General features: G+C 42.5%; 1 protein-coding gene across 1 annotated transcript in view; it reads right to left on the reverse strand.

Annotated features, from left to right (window-relative positions):
• Positions 1-1,994: 1,994 nt before the first annotated feature.
• GFRA3 (GDNF family receptor alpha 3) overlaps positions 1,995-24,921 on the reverse strand; it is a 90,104-nt gene continuing 67,177 nt past the window's right edge. The window contains exons 3-8 of the mRNA XM_068277007.1: positions 24,204-24,296; positions 22,134-22,473; positions 17,898-18,007; positions 15,620-15,754; positions 10,486-10,586; positions 1,995-6,952 (exon numbers count right to left, since the gene is read on the reverse strand). Of these exons, the coding sequence (XP_068133108.1) occupies positions 6,821-6,952; positions 10,486-10,586; positions 15,620-15,754; positions 17,898-18,007; positions 22,134-22,473; positions 24,204-24,296 (911 nt within the window). The 3' untranslated portion in view covers positions 1,995-6,820. The remainder of the gene's footprint in view (positions 6,953-10,485; positions 10,587-15,619; positions 15,755-17,897; positions 18,008-22,133; positions 22,474-24,203; positions 24,297-24,921) is intronic.

Below are 24,921 nucleotides of genomic sequence, written 5' to 3' on the forward strand. Positions count from 1 at the left end.
GATCCAGAGCCTTCCTGCTCCGGTGCACATTTTTTAAGCTTGCTTCACATTTGCTTTAAAGTGAACCTGAGATTTTAAAGTAGTGGGCATTTATACTTTCCTGGGGCTTCCTTCAGCCCCATGAGGACTGGCCTCCCTTGCCATCCTCTTCGCTCCCCTACGTTCGTGCACTATTCTCGTGCTGATCTGGGCTTGGCTGCACATGAACCCCTCATTGAGCACCCATGGCAGAGAGCGCTCTGCATCTGAGCAGAACGCTCCTGGGGATGGGAGTGCAGCAGGGATGTGCATGCACAGGGCCAAGCCACGCATGCGTAGAAGCCCATGACTAGCGGTGACTGACCGGATTCCTGGAAGTCAGAACGGAGGGGTCAAAGAGGACGGCGAGGGAGGCCACGATCTTCATGGGGCTGGAGGAAGCCCCAGGTGTGTATAAATAAACCCCAGTGCACCATCTCAGGAACATTTTGAGTGCTTTTGAAAGTAAAACAATAAATCCTTCGAATCCCGCGTGAGGAGATGGACTAGTCCAAGACCTGTCAGGAAGAGGTTCAGAGTTGGCAGACTACTATATAATACTTACTGTAAGTGACAGCTACAGTGAAATAATAATAGTAAAAGAATAATATGGCAACTGGGAGACAAATGTACAATAGTTAGAAGTGCATTTAACTGGCTCTAAATTGTATAATTTTTGCATCAAATTTACATGGTGCGTAGAATGATTTGCTTCTCACTGACCATCTCTATCTACCAGCATGAAATCTCAGATACACAGCTGCTAGTGTGGCACACATTCTGTTCTTCCTGAATCATTAACTTATAGCATATGGTATGACGGTTAGATATTTCAGTGGCTGACAAGATTTACAAAGTTTTGCCAGTGTAACTTTATACACTGATTTTCTTCCTAAACATGCCAGTTTCAAATCCATCTACTAGATTTCATTAAAAGCAGCCCTCAGGACAGAAAAACAGGAGCTGCAATATGTGAGTGTCGACACATCAGCTACCACTGTAAAAAAAAACGAATTTTGCAGAAATTTCTGAAATACTTATTTCCTAGATACGCCAGTGTGGATTACATGACCAGTACCTAGGCTTCAAGACAGGAAGTGCAGGAACCTCCCATGAGGGGTCTGTGACAACTATATAAACATGTTTTCTAATTGCTACTAACAATAAAGAAGTTAAGTACTGTAGGTTATACTCTTTATTTGCAGTAGCAGTAGTGTCTTTGAGTTTTGGGTTCGTTTTCTGGATTAATCCCTTTATGAGGTCCTGAGCACACGGACTCACTGCAAAGTTTTACATATTGTCCTTTGCTTCTTTTTAGGTTATACAAACGCACTATAATGCCTACAATCAATTAACTTTAGTTGCTATTAACCACTTAATCTCACAGGCTATTTAATCCTTCCTGCCAAGAGCCATTTTCCCCCGTCGGCGCTCCTCCCATTCATTTGACCATAACTATCACTATCGCACAGAAGCTCCCTGCTATAAATCAACCCTGATTGTCTGCACTCTGAGATGAAAGAATAATCCCTTGGAAGCTTAGAGAATGTATTGTGGCACAGCTCCATGAATAAAAAGTAAATCTATTGGAGTAGAGGGGGGATTTTACATGTAATTTTGGTTTAAAATTATATTCTACCTTTCATGGAAAAATGACCATAACATAGGCTCCTTCACATCCAGCGATATATGGCTCTCACAAGTCCCTTTTGGATGCCTGTTGGGATCAGTGTACATCAATATGACCGCATCCCTCTCCCAGGGGATGGATATTTGTACATACAGAGCCACATATACAGTAGATGCAGGACGAGGAGGGGTTGCATAATAATGTCACACCATAATTTCCCCTAGAAGAACAGGCCGTGTGTTGCTGATAGGCAGTGGGAGAGGTAAAATAAAGCGGTACCCTTTTCTGTACAACATATGAACAGACATTACTTTAACTAAATATACATATGTTTTATTTATGTTTCAGGAAGATTGTGCAACATCATTTATACTGCAGAATATGTGAACGTTTTCCTTCATTTTACACGTATTAATATTACACATAGATAAGTTGCATATACAGTAAGTTATTGCACAGCTTACTTCCATATATTAAGAAGTAAATGTTACCATAATAACCACATAAGTGTATTATACCGGAAAGGTTTTATAGTATGGGAAATTAAGCTATGCATTCTAGTACCTTTCACAACTCTGCATACATTAAGAAGCCATTATGATGTTACAAGAGGCGTTGTAAGCACATAATAGCCAGGAGAAGCATTTTCATCACAAGTGGGAATAGCTACAGCAAGTTAGTATACAATGAGCTGTCAGAATAATAACTGCCAACCCCCTGATGTGTAGGGCCCCATAACAGTCACACAGTCTGCTATGCTTATAGACGGCCCTTAGTGCAAGCCCCAGATCAACAAATCAGGTTCTCCTATTCAACAGATGTCACTTGCCAGTGCTGGTTTGACATTGTTTGGCTGCTCTGGACTGAGTCAGCACTTTAAGCTGATTTAACACTAAAGCGTAGCCGCAATCAAATGTATGACCCTTAGTGTGTGTTCATTCTTTTTTGGTGTCCATTGTAGGGGGCATGTGATAGACAGCGTGCTATCTATGATGTTCAATATCCATCCTGCATCTGAAAAAGTTGCGCAGGATGTGACCTTGTGTATAGTCACTGCGACACAGCGGACATGTCAGAACCTGCTTGAACGAATCCTAAAGTTCAGATTTGTCCGAAAATGTTTACATTTGCCCTATGGTGTGAAACTAGCCTACAGGGATACAATCTTGATTGCACAATTTTACCAAATGTATGTAGTAGAAGGGCAAAATGAGTGAATACACTTTGAATGGATACCTTAGGTAGTACTTCATATTACATAGACTCAAGAAGCACAATCAAGATTGTATCATTAGTGGGCACCTTGAGGCCCTATTTCCACTGGGTGCTACAGCAGTTTCCGAATTGGTGTGCTAATATTAGCAAGAAAGTGTTGGCACCAGATGCAGACAGAAGGCCGGTCACTTTTGGCGGTGCTTGCCCAGAACACCAGCAACTCAGAGTTAGCGTTAATGATCAGCAGAAAGGATATGATGAGGCAATGTGTCCTTAAACACCTTTTATTTCTTCAGTCGGGTATATATACAGAGGTTCATACAATGGGGGTTCGCATCATCAGAGGCCTTAATGACCTCCAATGATGCGTTAGTATGTGAAACGGCTCTTAGGCCAATCACCTAGCCCTCACTGTATGTATGCCTGACTGAAGAAATTAAAGGTGTTTAAGGGCATCAGTTTCCGAACTGGACATGGCACTCGTACTGCTGCAAAGCTGCAGATGAATCACGGCTGCATGGTTATAGGGATTCGGATGGGTGCAAGGGAAAACTGCAGCATGCCATCCAGAATTGCACCTGTAGGCGATTCAGACGGCATGCTGGTGTCAGCATAGGCAGCGTTTCCCTGTCCGGCTCGCATGTGGGAAAATGCTGCACATTCAGATACAGTGGAAACGGGGCCTCAGACACTGAGAAAAAGGTGAAGCACTTTGGGGCCAGTTTATAAAAGTACAACTATAGTTCCCTTTTTTATTTGCTACACATCACATCATTTCACATAGGAAAGTTTGAGCAGTGTATGGAGTAATGGAATGTAAAATACACCTGGTTGTGATGTGCAGTGAAGTATTTATGCAAATCTTGTTACCAGGGCCGGTTCTAGACGTTTTGCTGCCTGAGGCAAACTTGTGAGGATGCACCAGTCAATCTACTCTGCTTCATTTAATGTTCTCACATGACATGCTGCAGCTCATCACAATAGCACACTGGCTGGCTGTGAGTCTGTGACAAACAAACTGCTCACCCTCAGCCACGCCATTCCTTCTCAGGAAGGTACACACAGTACAAAAAGGCAGCCCCTGTAATCTGTGTTTCACCTTGCCTCATGAGAGAACCGGCCCTGCTTGTTACTGCTTAATAACAGAGGCGCCCAATTTTTTATAACCAATGAATGGAAGACTGGCACAGCACTGGTGCAGAAATGGAACACATATCCAGAACAAAGACTTATCACAGGATACAGGCGGACAAAAGAGAGTGCAGATAGTTCCCACGTCTCTCTATACTGATTGCTGTCACTATCGGAGTCTGGATGTGTTTGTTCCCCCCTCTCCCAGTAGGAGGGACTTGAGTTTTACAGTGAGAAGTCCATATGCAAAGCTCATAAGCATTTTTGGTTTTAACAAATATGTCCTTTGGACTAGAACTTCTTACGTTTTCTATTTTCATATACATTAAAGCAACCTTTAAGCTTCCGGTTACTCATTTTCCTCAACTTCAGTTTTCTGATATTGAAGTTATGCATCTCTGGGAGTTAAAAACAAAATCACCTGGCTGTCACAATCTGTGCACTAATGCAGAGGATAAATACGGCTACAGTAGTAAACCCACTTAAGCTTGCTTGAAGCTTCCATGAGACAGGAAAAGCGGCATACACTGAAACCTAACCATCAGTTTGAAACTTGTACATACATTACAAGTGTTTTTTAGTTGTTAAAGTGAGACTCCACTGTTGCGCTATGCATGGCGTGGATAAATAGCAATGCTTATTTTACTCCTTACATGTAAGCATGTTATTTCACAGGATTCCTAAAAGAGATATGGTGGAGAAATCAAGATTGCTGCCAGCAAATAAATTAGTGCGAGTGTGGAAAATGAGTAACAAGCTCCTACTCTGTGCAGCTAGTTCCTCCAGAATATGGGGGCAGTCTGTGCTGTCCATACAGAGAGGGCAGATTCCAGTTTTATAAAGAAGTCAATTTTCAGCTTCCGCCAGTTTTGGAAATTCATAACTGGCAGCAAAGTGAAGTAGAAACATACTAACAACATTAAGTTTGTAAGTAAAGTTTAGAAGAGCATAGATATGTGTTTGTTTACAAATGTTGAATGAAAATGGAGTTTCACTTTAATACTATATGTGATATCTGTGCTGGTAAGATATGGACTGAGTTCAATGCAAATTTCAATGCAACCATCTCAAATAATGATTTTCACAAAACAGTTTGAAATGGATTGAAAGCAATAATGCAATGGTTTTAAAAAAACAATTAATTTGGTCTCATCAAATCAACATTTCCCATCTCTCTTTATCTTTCAGGAAAATTACTGCATTTCACTGAAAGTACTTACACTGATGGTTAAAAGAGGAACTGTAGTGAAAATAACATACTAAATAAAAGTGCTTATTGCTTACAATAATCATTTATAGATTATTTAGGCAGTGTTTGCCCATTGTAAAATCTTTCCTGTCTCTGATTTACATTCTGGAATTTATCACTGGTGGTGACATCTTTAATTCTGCCAGGTGATCTGAATGGAATGTTTGTTACTTAGAGTTCTATGCACAGAGGGGGTTGTTACTTGCTTGGCAGTTGGAAAAAGCTGTTATTTCCCATAACTCAACGAGGTTTACAGACAACAAACTGTCAAGACCTTTGTCATGACATCACACTGTGAGAGGGGTGTCACCACAATATCAGCCATACAGACCCCCCTGATGACCTATTCAAGAAAAGGTAAAGATTTCTCATGGGAAAGGGGGTATTAGCTACTGATTGGGATGAAGTGCAATCCCTGTTCCTCTTTAAAATTTGCAATTGAATTGTGCACAGATGTTTTATCAAACTGATTGTTTCATAGCACAATCAAAATCTTAAGTCTTATACAGAGGCAAGGTTGTTTTTTAACGGAGCTTCCTCTGTCTAGAATCTACAATGTGTACGGCTACGTCTGACCCTTCCTGATACATTGGCGAGAGATCTGGACTGCCAGATAATCTCATCCGAACGACAACTCAGTGCATTGTTCCCCTCCTTACCCCTCTCTCTCCATGTCACCCCTCCATCTTATCCATAACAACAGAACTTGGCCCTGCACTATTGCCCCAAGGATTAAGTCCCGATCTATGCAGGTGAAAGAAATTGTGCACGAGTATGCACATCTAGTGTGTGTGGCCAGTATTACAACCAAAGTGATCGTGGTGTAAAAATCTGCTCTGCTTCTTAATTTTACAGAATGATGCAGATTCTGATTATGCAGAATGGACAAATTCTGACAAATGAAAACAGGTGCGTAGATTAAGCATTGCCCCTTTCTAGTCCCCATTTGTAGCAGAGCAGAAGTGTCTCTCCAATTTGTTTAGTCAGAAAAGGTAAGTGTCCCTATTCCAGGCACATCAGTTCCACTTTTCCTCCAGACTTCTTCTGCGATATGGAGAACAACACACAGCATTTCTGTTTCAGTTCATAGCATTGATATCCTCACACATACAGGAATAATAGTACCGGGATGGCTTGGAGTCACAGGGCAGGAGAAGAGAAGAGGATTCAGCTCTTTATGAGGCAACCAGCATTGAAAAGGTTCCGTCAACATTACAGTTCCTCCCGTTCAGTTACCAGCCATATGTCTGGATGTCAGAGGTCAACCAACAAAGCTGCCAAGTCCTAGCTATGTGCTGACCACAGCAATATGCAGTCACTGTCTGGTCACCTCACACTTCCTGTCCACTTCTGCTGCTTTCTGCATGTCTTTGTGGTGGGACGCCATGATGCAATGAAACAAGAAAGGAGATCCCCATGTTTTGAGAAACATCTTCATTTAGCATAAGGTTGAAAGCCAAATCCAATGTAAGTCATCTATTTTCCAGATGTTTTCTTGTATGGAAGATAAAGAGCTAAAGCCAGCATGTGTATATTATTGTGCTGTAGCGCTGGTTGCAGTTGCATTGTTCCTTTGCTTACATATGTAGCATAATGTTCAAGAGCCACAAAAACAATGCAGGACTTAACAGTGTCAAAGCAAGGGATGGAGATGACACACCAGATGCTGTATTCTGAGACCGTATCATTGTGGCGTGAAGGACTGGCACCTGCAGGGAGCACAAAGATACATACCGTAATTATAGTAAGTGCACTACAGCATCTTAGCAACTCTGGTCTAATATACAAAGATGAGGGAATCATGAAAAGCAGTTGTGCAGTAATAATAATACATAAAATAAGGTGCAAATTAGTAGACTAGACACAGTATAGTACTATAACTACCTGTCATTTCCATGTATTAAATGATCTGCCTGTGATCTGAAAAATCCTCAGAGCATGCCTCTCTTAAAGGACCACTAGCAAAAAAAAAAAAAAAAACAACAACATTGTAATGTCACTGTTACTTACAGTAGGTAGTGAAAATGTGACATATATAACAGGTTTTGGAGTAGGCCATCTCCTCATGGGGGATTATCCAATATTTATTTACAAAAGCAGTTACTGAATGGCAGTTGCTCAGTCCAACTGCCAAAATAGTGTGAAGGAGTAGGGAGGCCACCCGACATTTTTATATACAGTGGTGTGAAAAACTATTTGCCCCCTTCCTGATTTCTTATTCTTTTGCATGTTTGTCACACTTAAATGTTTCTGCTCATCAAAAACCGTTAACTATTAGTCAAAGATAACACAATTGAACACAAAATGCAGTTTTAAATGATGGTTTTTATTGTTTAGTGAGAAAAAAAAAACTCAAAACCTACATGGCCCTGTGTGAAAAAGAAATTGCCCCCTGAACCTAATAACTGGTGGTTGGGCCACCCTTAGCAGCAATAACTGCAATCAAGCGTTTGCGATAACTTGCAACGAGTCTTTTACAGCGCTCTGGAGGAATTTTGGCCCACTCATCTTTGCAAAATTGTTGTAAATCATCTTTATTTGAGGGTTTTCTAGCATGAACTGCCTTTTTAAGGTCATGCCACAACATCTCAATAGGATTCAGGTCAGGACTTTGACTAGACCACTCCAAAGTCTTCGTTTTGTTTTTCTTCAGCCATTCAGAGGTGGATTTGCTGGTGTGTTTTGGGTCATTGTTCTGCTGCAGCACCCAAGATCGCTTCAGCTTGAGTTGACGAACAGATGGCCGGACATTCTCCTTCAGGATTTTTTGGTGGACAGTAGAATTCATGGTTCCATCTATCACAGCAAGCCTCCTAGGTCCTGAAGCAGCAAAACAACCCCAGACCATCACACTACCACCACTATATTTTACTGTTGGTATGATGTTCTTTTGCTGAAATGCTGTGTTACTTCTACGCCAGATGTAACGGGACACGCACCTTCCAAAAAGTTCAACTTTTGTCTCGTCGGTCCACAAGGTATTTTCCCAAAAGTCTTGGCAATCATTGAGATTTTTTTTTAGCAAAATTGAGACGAGCCTTAATGTTCTTTTTGCTTAAAAGTGGTTTGCGCCTTGGATATCTGCCATGCAGGCCGTTTTTGCCCAGTCTCTTTCTTATGGTGGAGTCGTGAACACTGACCTTAATTGAGGCAAGTGAGGCCTGCAGTTCTTTAGATGTTGTCCTGAGGTCTTTTGTGGCCTCTCAGATGAGTTTTCTCTGCGCTCTTGGGGTAATTTTGGTCGGCCGGCCACTCCTGGGAAGGTTCATCACTGTTCCATGTTTTTGCCATTTGTGGATAATGGCTCTCACTGTGGTTCGCTGGAGTCCCAAAGCTTTAGAAATGGCTTTATAACCTTTACCAGACTGATCGATCTCAATTACAGTACTTTTTTTCTCATTTGTTTCTGAATTTCTTTGGATCTTGGCATGATGTCTAGCTTTTGAGGTGCTTTTGGACTACTCTGTGTCAGATAGCTCCTAATTAAGTTATTTCTTGATTGAAAGAGGTGTGGCAGTAATCAGGCCTTGGGGTGACTACAGAAATTGATCTCAGGTGTGATAAACCACAGTTAAGTTATTTTTTTAACAAGGGGGGCAATCACTTTTTCACACAGGGCCATGTAGATTTGGAGTTTTTTTTTCCTCACTAAATAATAAAAACCATCATTTAAAACTGCATTTTGTGTTCAATTATGTTATCTTTGACTAATAGTTAAAGGTTTTTGATGAGCAGAAACATTTAAGTGTGACAAACATGCAAAAGAATAAGAAATCAGGAAGGGGGCAAATAGTTTTTCACACCACTGTAGATCCTGTTCCAGAGAGAGCTTCTGTAAAGAATAAAGGAGATCTTGAGGATCCCCTATGAGATTTTAGACTAGTCCATCTGCTATCAGATCTGTCAGCTTTCTACTACTACATATGGCTGGTAAGTGGCAGGGAAGTATGAGAAAAGTAATTATTTTACATTTTAAAATGCTTTGTGCTAGTTGTCCTTTAAAGGAAACCTGAGATGTACATATAACCTGAGATGTGTATATACATACCTGGGGTTTCCCCCAGCCCCCTCCAGGCTTATCGGTCCCTCGCCGTCCTCCTTCGCCTCCTCCTTCTTCTGCAATTGGCCCCTGAAGTGTGTAACGTCCGTGTGTCGCGCATGCATGCTGGCAAAAAAAGCACCGCCACAGGGGCAGTGGGCTCAGGGACACAGGGGTTTTATTGTATGGGATATATTTCTTAAGTCCCATCTCACGTACACTTGAAGAGATCATAGACACTCCAATAGGAAATGATGAAAACGTTTTCTGCTGAGGAAACTGGCATCAGTAAATACAAGACTGTAGGTTTATAACATTCTGCAGTATATTATTATTATTATTTTACATTTATGTCTCTTTTTGTGGTGTTTCTCTCCCTTCTTGTTTATGTGATCGAGGTGATTTCTATATTAGGTAAGAGGAAATCTTTCCACCCACCACTGGGGATACTGAAAGCAGTAAAAATCTAACAGAGGTAATAAGCCTTATTTTATATCAGAGCTTTACATGATAAAAAAGAAACTGTTAAATCTGTTTTTTCCCCCTCGGGAATACTTACCTTGGGGGGGAGGGAGGAGCCTCTGGATCCTAAGGAGGCTTCCCCTTCCTCCTGTGCCAATGTGGATCCAGCGTGGGACCCCCCGGACAGCAGCAGACAATAATATTTACCTTTGTGATCCAATGCAAGCGCATTACCATCTCCCTCTCGAGCTCTGGCGGAAATAGCCCGATCGGCTCCGCTCTACTGCGTAAGTGCAGTCGTCTCACACCTGTGCAGTAGGGAGGACCCAATCAGGTTTGGCTATTTCTGCTGGAGCTCGGGGGGGGGGGGGGGGGGGGTGTGTGTGTTTAGTTGGTACTGCGTCTGCGCTGGATTGCAAATGCATGCACTACTGCGCCTGTGCACATCCGCTGACAAGCTTGTTGGTGGATATTCCGTGGGGGAGGGAGGTAATGACAGGGGTGGTTCCAGGGCTGGATCAGGGCTACTGCGGAGGATGGGGAAGCCTCATTAAGATCCCGAATTAAGTACTTTTTATTTGCTAAAGGTACACTTTAAAGTTTATCATTTGTCCAAACTGAGGAAGTCCACTAAAAACAAAAAAGCTACAATCTTGATACTTTTAACACCGGTAATAAACTATACAGTTCCAAAATTGCACACATCATTTCTTATTAAAAAAATATATATATATTTTTTACCTCAGGCTCAAGCAGAACAGGTGGATTAACTCTCTCAGTAGGGGTTGTCAGCTCAGGTTCTGTATTTATGTCAATGTTTAATTCTGAACTGAGTGCTCTCTCTGAAAAAAAGTTAAAGAGGTAGGTAGACTGTTACTGTCTTTCCTTACTACATACACACACACACAAACGGTAGGTAGACTGTTACTGTCTTTTCTTAGTACACACACACACGATAGGTAGACTATTATGTCTTTTCTTAAAAGGAAACCGTGACCAAGAATTGAACTTCATTCCAATCAGAAGCTGATACCCCCTTTCCCATGAGAAATCTTTTCTTTTTTTCAAACAGATCATCAGGGGGCTCTGTATGGCTGATATCGCGTTGAAACCCCTCCCACAGTGTGATGTCAGGACCATGGTACTGATATCACACTGTGGGAGCCTTGTTGCATTGTGGGAAATAACAGCTGTTAACAACTGCCAAAGAAGCAAGCAGCAGCTACTTCCACTGACATCACCTGCTAGCAGTAAAAATGTCACCATGTGATAAATGTTAGAATGTAAATCAGGGAGAGGAAAAATGTTACAATGCGCAAACACTGACTAAATCATTTATACATAATTATTTAAAAAATTGTTTAAATAATTGTTAATTGTTAATTAATACACACACACACACACACACACACACACACACACACACACACACACACAGAGTTAAAAACCTATAATTGGACCATTGAGGGGTGAATAGCAGAGTTAAAAGAGTTGTTTTTACCAATCAGTGAAATTTGTACACAATAGAGAGGAATGGCAGCACATCTAAACCAAGCTGAATCTGACTGACACTATCTGCAAAGAGCTGCAAGGCCTCTTACACAACTGTGCTCGTTACAGCTGAGACAGTTGCTCATCACCTAATGGAGGATGTTTGCTTCCAAAATTATGTGCATGCCAAGGATTTTGTACTAGATTATTCCACTGTGATGAGGTCATCCCGTTGGAAGGTACTCTACACTAGGATTGCTTGATCTCTTTCCAGCTCATACTGGTTTACCCCCAATATAAGGCAGAATCTTATTTTTCTTTTTGCTCCAAAAGATGATTAGAGCTTATTTTGAGGCTGGATTTAAACTTAAATGCAATGAGTTGCATCACTTTGCAGCAGGCTTTTTTTTCCAGTAGGATGCAACTCAATGCAATGCATGTAAGTGTGAATCCAGCTTCAGGGAATCTCCTCAGGTTGGATTCACACTTAGATGCGTTGCGTTGAGTTGCTTGGTGTTGGATTCCATTGAAAAAGCATGCTGCAATGCAATGCAACGCATCTAACTGTGAATCCAGACTTATTATTCCTTGAAAACAAAAATCTACATTACACTTAAATAAAAAAAAAAGTTGCTTTCCAAAGAGAAGTGTATTGTATTTACTTGTTGAACACTAATGGGCTAAATGTGGGTATTTCTCTATTTCCCATCAGATACCTTATCTCAATTAATTATGCTTTCAAACCTGTGTGTGTATGTGTGTTGCTGGTTTTAATTATTTAGGTCACTATTTACTCTCCTTTATTGTTGTGGGAGGGGTTTAGCATTTATGTATGCTTACTGCACCTGTTTCAGTTAGGCTATGACTAAGGGCCAGACGGTGGCCTGAAACATGCAAGCCTTTCTGTCACCGATGTCTTCTGTATAATAAAAGAAGAATTTTGGCATATGTGGTGTGCTGCAGGCTCTCCTTTTCAAAAACACATGTGTGTTGTACAAGTAATGCTTATATATGGAAAGTGATTGCAATTCTCTTAGCTATGCCCAATATGCAGAGTAGCACAGAGAGCAGTAGCCATTAAAGTGGACCTGAACTCCTGCACAGGACAGAAGGAAAACAGAGATAAATGCAACCTGTATGTATTTAGTTAGTTTAGCCTGTTTAAAGAGACACTGTAACAAGAAAAACGTCCACTAGGGGGTACTCACCTCGGGAGAGGAAAGCCTCTGGATCCTAATAAGGCTTCCTCGGTCCTCCACTGTCCCACGGGGGTCTCGCTGCAGCTCTTCAAAGCCGGCCCGACAAATCTGACAGCCTGTTCAATATTTACCTTTCCAGGCTCCAGCGGGGGCGCTGTTTTGGCTCTTCTGACGGAGATGGGCGGAAATAACCGATCTCCGTCGGGTCCGCTCTACTGCGCAGGCGCAGAAGCCTTGCGCATGCGCAGTACAGCGGCCCGACGGAGATCGGCTATTTCCACCTATCTCCATGAGAAGGAGCGGATACTGCGCCTGCACTGGAGCCAAAAGGTAAATATTTACATCGCCGCAGCTCCGGAAGGATTTTCGCCGCCACCGTGGGACCGAGGAGGATGGGAGAAGCCTCAATAGGATCCGGAGGCTTCCCCCACCCGAGGTGAGTACCCCCCGCTGAGTTTTTTTCGTTACCTATTTTCTATAATCCCTCTCATTTCTGTATAATCACAAGTTGTAATTCGATCTCTCCTCTGTGTCACATGACTGCCACAGCAGAGATGGCAGATAAGCTCATTTGAAACCACAGGCTGTTAACAATATGTCTGCTTCCATGAAAGCAGGAAGTAGAAACAGTGCAGATTTATTTTAGGATTTGTATCAGCTGTAACAAAGAAATGTTTTTGTTTAAGGATTATTATGCTGTTGTGTATCTTTTAGAGCAGAGAGGAAGTTCTGAGTTCAGGTACACTTTAAATGGTCCCAGCACTGGGTAACATCCACTCTACCCGCTGGTGTCCAGCAGCATATCTTCGTACAGTTTTTAGGTGTTCTGTCACACTCACATGCAGGAAATCCCAGGATGGAGCTATGTGGCTCCACACCGGCCTGTAAAGAAAGCAGATCCCACCCTGCGCTAAAAGCATGCCCAGGAAGTTCTAGGGACACCCCTCCCCAGTGGGTCACAGGAGAAGACCAGAGAACTTAAGCTGTGGAAGTCTAAAGCTGGCCACTAACGGTCCAATTTCTAGCAAGAAATTCTGATCGAATTGGTTGTAAATAATCTCCATTGGTGAACACAATCGATTATGAACGAGTGAAAAAAATGTCGCCCGAATGAATTTTCGTCGAACGAAAATTTAGATTTTCTTGGTGGTCGTGATAGATCGGAAGCAATGATTGGTTAGTTGATGGTGTAGGGAACGATTTTTCGTCTGATCAAAATTTCTGATCGCTCGAACGATTTTTCGTTAGAAATTGGACCGTTAGTGGCCAGCTTTAGTATGCATCTCTTCCCAGTGTAGTATCACCAAACCATTACCAGCACTAATGTAGAAGCAGGAGATCAATCAAGTGGCGTGTGGGAGATGGGAACTAGCATGTGAATCCTGGGTAGATCTGCAATCTAGAGGGACTTTTTGCTGTGCACCCATATGTTGCATTTATTGTATGTTCTGTTACCAAAACACACAGTCCTTTAAGCCCCTAAGTAAATTGACTATGAACAGTACTAATTCCCAAGGCTGAAGAAAAGTATGCTACAAATATGTCTGACATTAGTTTTGTTCATTATAGGTAAAAAAAAGTTTAGAAAAATTGTACTGTTTTTGTACCTCATAACAATTAGTGCTATCCCGAAACAAACTTGTAGGAGACAACAGGAAGAGCTGTAGGAGTTCTGTAACTCTGGAAACTTCACGTGGGATGTTCATTTTTACACTGTTCTTCTGTCCTACTACAAATAGGCATGTTTCTGTGATTCTTTACAGACTTTCCATTCTGTGCAATAGCTTCCACATGTACAAAACCCCCTCACAATCTATGCTTAGGTAGAGGTGAGAGGAATCACTATGTTCTGACTTCTAAATGGGAAAATCATGATCAGCACAGTCTTCAATCCTGCTCAGTCTAGTATTTCCCCAAGAGTAGTTGGCCAGCAGGTGACTAATTCACCTATAGTTATAGTGTTATTTATTATCCAATCTAAATACAAAGTAAGTTGACAAGCAAATCACTTTAGTAAGGTAGACTAGGTATCTGGCCTACCGTAAATGTTATAATAACAGCTATAGCATTAGACAAGTGTGCATACATCTGCTGATAGCCATAATAACATGGCAGTACAATTATCCTTTATATGCCTCAGTGTGACCAGAAAAAAAGATATTTTTGAGAAGCTTAAAGCTGACTTAAGGAGGCACTATGATGAAAAATTGTAAAATTTAAAATATGTGAAAACATAAACAAATAAGAACTACGTTGTTTACAGAGTAAAATGAGCCATAAATTACTTTTCTCCTATGTTGCTGTCACTTACAGTAGGCAGTAGAAATCTGACAGAAGTGACAGGTTTTGGACTAGTCCATCTCTTCTTGGGGGGGATTCTCAGGGATTTATTTATTTTCCAAAGCATTTAGTGAATGGCAGTTGCTCTGTCCAACTGCCAAAAAACTGTGTAGCGAGCAGGGAAGCTGGCCAGCATAATTGTTTAAATACTTTTTAGGGAATATCTTTATAAAGAATAAAAGCCTTGCTGAGAATCCCCTATGAAGAGATGGACTAGTCCAAAACCTGTTGCTTCTGTCAGATTTCTACTACCTACTGTAAGTGACAGCAACATAGGAGAAAAGAAATTTATGGCTCATGTTACTCTGGATAAAACATACTTCTTATTTGTCTATGTTTGCACATGTCTTAAATTTTACAATGTTTCGCAATAGTGCCCCTTTAAGCACAGGAAACAAAAATATGATACTATATCCTTTTTTCCTATCCAGTTACATTGGAGGCCTCCAGTTCTTCTATTCAAATTCTAAATCTTCAAGGTTTCACAATTCGCATGAACAATCCAACCCGCTTGTGATGTTTTTCATTCGATTCCAGTAATTGGTGCTTGGGACACTGTGCATCATGCCAATGCGGAGGACCACTCTACACATCACTAGGAAGGGCCTAGCTACTTGCCAGAATTCAAAGCCCACTTACAGTATTACTAAACCAGGGAAGCTGAGTATCAGCTCATACCTGATGATGCCATTTACAGTAATAGCTGGGGGTGAGGCTTATTTCATTCTTTATTTTTAGAACAGTTCTGGTTTTCTTTAATCAAATACTCTATTTAAAATGCAGTTAATTCATGGGTATAGATTCTGACAATAGTCACTAGTGTGTCATTTGGAATTTACACTTACTAAGACACTTGTTAGAGGTGAACATTGCAAGAATATCTTTGCACCTCTCCTCTTCGTTCGCACTCCCTTCACAAGTGCACCATAAGGAGATATCCATAGACATGTTATTGATAAAATTTGGAGTCATTACAGTACCTGTGCAAGACATAAAATAGAACAAAGTCAGTAATTCTGTTGTTCAATAGACTACACAAGACCTAATTTTGGTGTGTTTTCCAAGTCATTTCATGAATAACATTCCCATCCCCCCACCACAACCACCACTGCCTATAATACTGGTACATCATTGTAGTAGGGCTGATGGTAGAAAGCTTGTAGGCACCATGCAGATGCAGAATAGCTCCTCCCACCCCACAAACTAGATGCATAATAGCTCCTCCCACACAATAAACTATATACAGATTAGCTCCTCCCACACCACAAACTAGATACACAATAGCTCCTCCCACACCACAAAAAATGCAGAATAGCCCCTCCTGTCAGGAATATACTGGGGTGCTTATGATGTAAGGATAATATTTTCATTTTTCTGTCTACTGGGTAAAACCTCAGATGTGTATTGGGCTTGGGTGTAATTGGTCACCTGGCCAGAGTAAACTAAAGTCTAATGTAATTCGGTATGTAGATGTCCATTACCTCTGCCCCATTGTCCAGCAGGGGAAACTGTGTGTACTGCTAATTAGCGGCCAATTGAGGAAGAATAGGCTGGTCGGCATGGCTTTTGAGTCTGGTGTCAGCTATTGTCCCATTATACAAGGAAAGCCTGCTAAGAGTCTTGAGGAAAGGGGTGAAGTCCTTTTGATACCATTTTCTACCTGTGGAAATTGAATTATTGGTGGAGGTGCAACCTCCTTATCTTTGATCAGCTAGGAAGTACTGTCAACAATGGGGTTGTCACCTGTAACGTGGACTAGGGAAATCTTTTCATGTATGTGGGCTATTGTACATTTTTCGCAGGTGGATGTTAGATCTCTGGAGATCCAATTATGACTGAGGATGTAATTAAATCTAGCTTCCCCCCGTCCACACAGGCTTACAGCCTCGAGGCGAATATTTCATTATAAAAACCAGGGGACATCTACCTCAAATCAGTTCTCTTCTGACGGTAGTGGCAGCCGGTCTCCTGGCCCAAGCTAGTGAACTCCTGGTCTAACCAGAATTGTGTCGGTCCACAAAAGTCCAAGGTTCTTCTATCTGGATTCCTGTATTTTTGGTAAGCAAATTGCTTGGTGTTGTATCTTTGTAACCTCTTATCTTTGTAACCTCTTATCTTTGTAACCTCTTATCTTTGTAACTATTTTTACTTTGTTTTTTGTAATCTCTTTGTATATATTAAGTTCTGCACTGTTCTATGTTTTTCTAGAATATTAAATTATTATTTAATAAGTTTGACTTCTGCCGTACTAAACTAACACTCATAGCCTAGAAGAGACTGAAGTGCAACCGTGTATAAGTTCATGCCTAATTGTACGCTTGAGCAACACTACCGTATGAAATTGTAATTGCATTGTGTGTGGGGGCGTTTGTCATACATTGGCCTAAGCGCGCAGCTGACCCAACGTACGAACAACGCCAGTGCGAGTAGCGACAGCAGAGTGGCTAACAGTATCGTTCGGAACGACTGTTAGTGGGTCTTTGCTTCACGACAGTGTAAGATTGCAACTGTGTGTGTGTGTGGGTGCGTGGCGTTCCCGTATTTGGCCTAAGCGCAAAGCTGACCCAAATCCGAAAACGCGGAGTGCGCGCTGAGGACTCGACAGCAGAGTGGAAGTGTCTAGCGAACCGCTAGTGGTGGCAGTGAGAGGTGTTCTGAGGGGTTCCAGCCTTGTTTTAGCTTGACTAAGGCTGCTTCCCCTCTCAGTCTGGTCAAACCCGCAGTCGGGAACCGTATACGCAGGCGTGCCGCGGGCCGGTTCCTGACACCTCCCACACCTCAAACTAGATGCACAATATCGCCTTCCACGCCACAAACTAAACTGTGCAAAATTGTCACTGCTGCCAGTAAAAAAAAAATATATTTTTTTCATACAAAACATCGTTCTTGTATGATTCATTTAAAATAATGTTCAATCAAATGCATATAATAAATTGTGTCCAAGCCTGGGCTTTAATGTAATAACTCATAAATTCATGAAAAAAAGAAGATAACTTTGGCCAATAAAAGATATGATAAGGGACCCATACTTCTCTATAAATGAACATATTGTGATAAACCATTATAGCACAACCGTCCTCAGAACTCACATGCAGAAAACTCTTATGACAAATGACACCTCACCTATCATCCCCATGTAGGACTGGATGCATGGGCTGTGGCTTTCCGCAGGGCAGCCTTCCGTTGTTTTGTCAGATAGGAAGCAATGTTTTCGGTAGTCTAGAAGGCGTGATCTGAAATAGAGCAGAGTATTACCAGATATGAGCAGTGACTGAACATTGGCTAGAGATGCCAGATACATTCTAAATACCATCACAATTCTTGGCAATACACAGAAACACTTTTTGCCACATATCACAGAAGACCAATTGCTAGGGGATCCAGAGGTTTGCGACCACATCAGGGGGCCCTGGACCAGAGGGGCCCACTATAGAACCTCCTCCATCCATCTTCTTTTCATTGGTTATGCTGGTAATGAACACCTCTATATGTGTATTGCATAGTGGTAATCCTTAAAGAGACTCTGAAGTCTCTTAAAAATCCTCTTTTTATTACAAATCCTGTGTAATAGTATTGCCCTACCTAAACCGCCACATCCCTGCCGCTGTAATCTAACTAAATCCCCTCAAACTCCCCGGGGGGCAATCCGGGCAGCGCTTCCGTGAGAGGCAGAGCTATGAGTTGCATCTCTGTCTCTCAGCGCGTCTATCAGCCGGATCGCCGCCTCTCCCCGCCCCTCTCAGTCTTCCTTCACTGAGAGCGGCGGGGGAAAGGCGGAGATCCGCTGCTGATAGACGCGTAAGGAGGCAGAGCTGCGGCTGAAAGCTCTGCCTCCAACAGCAGCAAAATCCACGACCAAGAAACTTGTGGATTTTGCGGGGGAGAGAGAGGGGGAAGTTAGGGGAGATTTAGTTAGATTACAGCCGTGGCGATGCTGTGTTTTAGTTTGGACAGTAATGTTAAACAGGATTTTGTAATAAAAAGATGATTTTTAAGAGACTTCAGTGTCTCTTTAACATACTGTTTCCTAACTCTAAATACATCCCTCCGTCACTGCAGCTGTCATTGGTAGGTTTTGGGGCTCTATATCAAGCAGGCGTGCTTCCCCTTTCTTCCTTCAGCATCCTTCCATCTTCTCCCTTGCAGTGCCTCTGTGACCAGGTGGCAACTTCCTGGTGGGTCACAGGGACAGAGATGCCACAGGGATTGGGACAGAGGGATGCTGAAGGATGGAGGCACCTGCTGGACAGTTGAGAATGCTATGCTGTGTGCACTCTGGAAGAGAGGGAGTGCAGGTTGCCCCTGATTCGGCTAATTTGGAGGGTGTCACATACAGTCAGTACTTGATACCACTAATTTGAGGGGGAAGGGGGGGCACTGATAACATTTGCCCAGTGTTCCATTTTATTTAATGACTTCTGGGCAGCTGCACCCATTGTACAATATTTCTCTCTTCGCCTGTATTTAGCTGGAAGTAGAGCTGCTATAAACTATCACCTCAGGCAGCAGCAGCTGTAATCTGGTGCGCTTGTCCATGCTCACTCCTCCTTGAGTCACAGGTCTGTACTCTGTGCTCTGACCTCTCCTCTAAGTGACTGAAGGGAGGGGGCAGAGAAGAGTGCAGATGCCTGTGGTTTGTGGAGAAGAGACCATGGGCAGCACAGTGACATAGTGGTTAGCACTCTCACCTTGCAGAGCTGGGTCCCCGGGCAAAATTCCAGCCAGGGCACTATCTGCATCTTCTCCCTGTGTCTGAGCAGGTTTTCTCCGGGCACTCCGGTTTCCTTACACATCACCCCAACAATACAAACAGATAAATGAATTGGCTTCCCCCCTAAATTGGCCCTTGACTATGTTACATACACTATACAATAGGAGGAACAAGCAGGCACAATAATTGTAGTGTCTTCGGCATGCACGGGCCCCGTTAAGAGCATGAGCCCGGCCTCAACTGTGGGCCCAACGCCAGTGTTTACAGCACTATTGATTTTGTTTGTTTTTAAATGAATTAGCTAACATTTAGGATTGTAGCTTATATAGGATTATCATTTACTAAAACTCTAAATTCGATATACTTAAAGGAATACTATTGATGTAGCACACATTAGGACAAGTACTAGGAGCAATTTGATTCCTCACACAGCTGTTTCTCTCAGCTGTAAAATCCTCCGTCAGTTTTGGCGTCAGTGTTGGATACAAAATGTATCTAATACTGAGGCTCCCAGAGGGCTAGACCATGTCTTTGCACAGGGGAGTTGCTATCAAGTCTTCAGTTTATAGTTTAATTATCACCTTGCTGAAAGAATCTTGTTGATATGGTGGTAAGGGGTTAAAGATTCTAGCAATGTGTGTTTATTATCTTTGCTTCTCTTGACTGATAAAGATACTAATAATGCTAATTGTAGACAGTGGTCTGCCCCTCTCAGCAGCTTGTAAAGTGGATGCAGCCTGGAGTGAATCACCTCAAGCAGGCAGCCAGTCTGAGTGTAAACACAGACTCCTGTTATAGCTAGTTATATTCCAGCAATATTACAGCCTCAGATCAGCCTGTTTCTCCTCAGGTCTCCTGCATGCTGTGAGTGACACAGTGACATATATTTGTGAGCTGTGTGACAGAGTAACCAAGCAGCTCAGGGTGACCCAAACTACTATGAGCTGTGTGAGAAATTAATTTTTAAGCAGGGATAGTGAGAGAGAGACCTGGGTGAATAAATAAAGTGCCCCTAGCACTAGTGGTAATGTGTACACTAATATAGAGTATTAAAAAAAAAGTCGTTTCAATCGATAGTATTCCTTTAAGTAAATCAAACCCAAGTACCCCCTGGACCTATCAGAAGTACCCCCTGGAGTACGCGTACCACTGCCAGTTTCTCCTACTCATTGATTCGTCACACTATATATAGGTGCTGGTTAACATACATAAACACCAAGGGATACTGCTTCTAAAAAATGAACTGCTCGCCCACATTTTTACTATATAGAAAAGTAATTGCACCAGGTTTGCCAAAGATGATGGCAGGAATAAATCATGAACACAATCCACTCTCTTGTATGAACATGGATGCGTTCAATACACACACATAAGCACAAGGGGGGTGGGGGGTGGAATTTACTGCTACAATAGTAGTGTAAGGGAGAAAAGGAGATTCCCGTATAATTGCTGTCAGTGGCATAGTGTATAAAGGGCACAGCAAGCATTGTACCTTCAGGCTGTTTCCCAGGCATTGTTCTGCACTGCCTCAGCAGATGTTCACATCCCAGCGGCCACCCAGCATGAGAGAACATGGGAGTGCTCTATTGGCAGCCTCTCGCTGGGATATGAAACGGTTAGCTCAGTGCAGCGTACTGTTATATCCCACTGACATCAGTGACTGCCTAACTGCTGCTCATCTCTGTCATGTTACTACAGCCATTCATTCAGCCTACACAATATGCCACCCATCCTCACCAGGCCCTCAGGCCCCAGGAAAGTTCCCCAGGGGAGGGGAGGGGGGTGCACTGATGAATACAGTTATACATGCAGATCATACATCTTCCCAGGATAAAGATGGACCTTTCACACCTGCAATGGTCATTTGTGTACATTATATCAAGTGTTTTATCTGTGCATCAGTGCACATTTTGTTTACATTTGCAATTTTCGCCACTATTACATTAAACCACATGCTTTTTCCCCCGATAGATGCAACATGCTGTGCCTTTGGAACTGCAAACACGCAAACGTGAAAGCAGTAATGGTTTTCTATGGAAAACCACAGGTAATGAGTTTTTAAAAATGCACAGAAACACTTGCAGAGTGAAAAGGCCACAAGTATATCTACTTACTGAATAGACATGCATCAGAAGAAATACACAGGGCTGTGCAAGTATACTAGGCAGGCTGTGAAGCAGGAATGCTTTCAAAATAATCTTGTAAATAGTTTTTTTTTGTATTAAACAATAAATGTCCTAGAGAGAAGACTACAGACAGGAGACTGCTGGTAACCATTTACAGCAGAGGAAAGGGCAAAGTGCACACACAGGCTTTTTCAGGAGCAGTGTGAATGTATTGTCCCGTCATACACATACAGACATCTGACCACTCTCAGATGATCGTTTCAGGGCCTCTCCGATCCCCTTTATCTAGCCCTGACAAAGAGGAATGGATAGGCCCCCGAAACGATCGTCATTGTACAGTCAGATGTTCCTGAAATAAGCCTCCCTGTGTTCGGATACCTTCTTAGATTTTGTGGATTTACATTTCCTTGGTGACGCAGCACCGGCAACCACTTTATACAGGTGTGCGATTCTCCTTACAGGAATCAAAATTCAAGGCATCCTGCCGGAGGCAAGTACAAAAAAAGAATCCGTTTTACTCACTTGCATAAATTATCATTGATGCAGGCATCATGGAGCTCCAAACAGCTTCTCTTATGCTTTTCCTCAAAAGAACACTTTGGTACTATATTTTGCCGCCTTCGTTCTGCACAGTAACTATCCTGATTACATGGGCAAAATAAGAACCTCTTGGTAAATTCAACAGGCACTTTTTTGAAGAACTGGCGGAGATGATAGTGGCATTTGTGTCGGGAGCAGGAGCTGAAGGGATTTCCACAGTTTCCTGCGTAGTCGGACTTATGCTTGTCACACTTTTCATAAGAACTGCAAATATTCGCTTCCCTCAGACAAGCATTTTTGCTGTTACTCCCAGTCTCGGTCCCTGAGAAGAGAGATGAAACAGACAGTCAATACAGACAAGAAAGACAAAACTGTACCCAAAGCAAGTCATATATCTTGTAACTGATTGGGTAAGCCATTAATATCACCCTATGCACCATTTGATACTAGGTGGATTTCAGTAGAACTCTTATGGAACATTTACTGGAACACCAGAAATGCTAGCTTTGTACTGCTCAACTCAATATAAAGCTATGTAGAAGCTGAACACACACCTCATACCCTACCAACCTCCCCCCATAGCTTCCCAATCGCCCAATGGCTTTCAAATGGCCTGTCCTGATCACTGTTAAGGTGCCCATACATTGCTTGATTTGCAACAATATCCGTCCAATTCAATCATAGTGATTGAATCCGGCAGAGATCGATGCTGCAACATGGCCATCCCATCGATTGTTTAGATCGATTTCTGACCTAATCTATTGAAACAATTGATCCAGCATGCTGGAAAGATCTCACTCGAAAGGGCTTGGTCGGGAGCAGGCAGTGATGGCTATCAACAGAACTAACAGACTCCCTGGCCTGTGTTCCCCCATATAATTTGTGCCCCCCCACCGGTCCATGGTGAGTAAGGAAGCAGTGCACCTATCTACTGCGTGTCTCTTCTAGTATCTTCTCTAACGCCGGTGGGGGCACCTATACCCCATGACCCAGACTAATGTACTGACATTGCGTATACGAGATGGGGTCACGGGCTACAGGCACCCCCAGCAATGCAGAGTAGATACTAGAGGAGGCATGCAGTACATAGGTGATCTGCTTTCACACTTATCACAGGGATGGGGGGGGGAGATTACATGGGGGCTAAGAACAGCAGGCGGTTTTGTTAGGTAGATTTCCAATAGATTTCAGGCTGAAATGTATTGGAAATCTGTGTGCAGTGTGTTGCCTGGTAATACATCCCTCACTGATCAGATTCATTTAGAGAGGGATCTATCAGATGGTCGATCTGGTAGTTATAGACTAATGCACAGCCACTGTTACACATACACCATACAATGTTTTTAATAGCTCTGACTTTTGATTTCCTAAAAACATCACAATATCTAATATGGATTACAACCTGGGCTTTTTGGGTAAAGTTTTTACTGTACAGTATATTTGTTTGAATCTATGCCTTATCAAATCAATGGTCAAATCATTTAAGAACATTACAGGGTTTACTGCTACTGTCAGGTCACTGTTAAATAAAGAATAAATGTAATTGTGATATATATTCTATATAATAATAGGAAACTGTCCCTGCATACAGCAGGGACAGTTGTCTCTGTGTAGCTGGGTCCGTGCTTTTTGCTACTGCGCATGTGCACAGCACGTCCCCAGCCTCACACAGGCAGGAGGACAGGGTCAGGGAGCCAGGCGGGCGTGTGAGCGGGCGGCCGGGTGTGTGGCGGGTGCATGCACGCGCAGCGGACGTGCACAACAGGTGGGTGCGCGCATGCACGCGTCAGGCGCGGACACAGACGCAGCCCCTTTTTAACACGGGCTAAGGTCACTAGTATACTATAAAATGAATTTTGTTTGCTGCCTCAGCTATTTGTTTACTGTAAAGACTGAACTGTCTGACTGTTACAGTATTTTGAACATCTTAAAGTTAAGAATAGATATGTTGTAATCTAAGTTTATTTATGTATAAAAATGAAGTACACAAAAGACTTGAAAAAATACACACACACAAAAAAGGTACTATAACCAGAAAAAATTAAAACATACTAGACTGTAGAGTAACTGCACGTCTATAGTCAGCGGCTCCCTTGGCGTCGTTTTCTTCAGCTATATATGGAGAATCATATGAATCCAGGGAACCTGTACAAACAAAACAGTGAAAAGTCACAGAGGTATGTTTTTGTGGTTTTGCTACATGTCTATGCTGTGTAGTGGAGGGGTTGACGGTTGAGATGAAGTGTGGATCATGGATAGCGGCAGTATTGAGACAGCAGAATTGCAATCCCAGGCTGGTATGAGTCTGCTCCGTCAGGAAAGGGGGAGGGCACACAATGTAAGTGAGTATGTACAGTGTTTTGAGGTGTTGAGAGTACTACTGCAGGTTAGGTGTCAGAGGCTTAGGGACTCGGATGGGCAAGGTTAAAAAAACAACAAAAAATGGGATGGGCTTTAATTGGTATACCATACGAACAAGGCTGGGTTAATATGTTTTCTGCCCCCAGGCCAAATTCCTTGTTGCTCCCCTTCCCTGCACAGCTGCTGCTCTACCATTTTATGTTCAGCCTCCTCTTCCATGTCTAACATCCATATACAGATTGTTGGGCAGCACTCCCCTCCCCTCTTTTATATGGTGCTCCCCATTTCCTGCCACCCTTTTCCATTTGCAACTTTATGAAGCAGCCCCTCTTTTATGTTAAGCCAAACCTTTGGTCAATACGTACCCAAGGCCTGGGCCTTTGTGGCCTTTCCAGAAATCCAGCCCTGC

This window comes from Hyperolius riggenbachi, chromosome 3 (genome assembly GCF_040937935.1).
Source record: "Hyperolius riggenbachi isolate aHypRig1 chromosome 3, aHypRig1.pri, whole genome shotgun sequence".
Lineage (NCBI taxonomy): Eukaryota > Metazoa > Chordata > Amphibia > Anura > Hyperoliidae > Hyperolius > Hyperolius riggenbachi.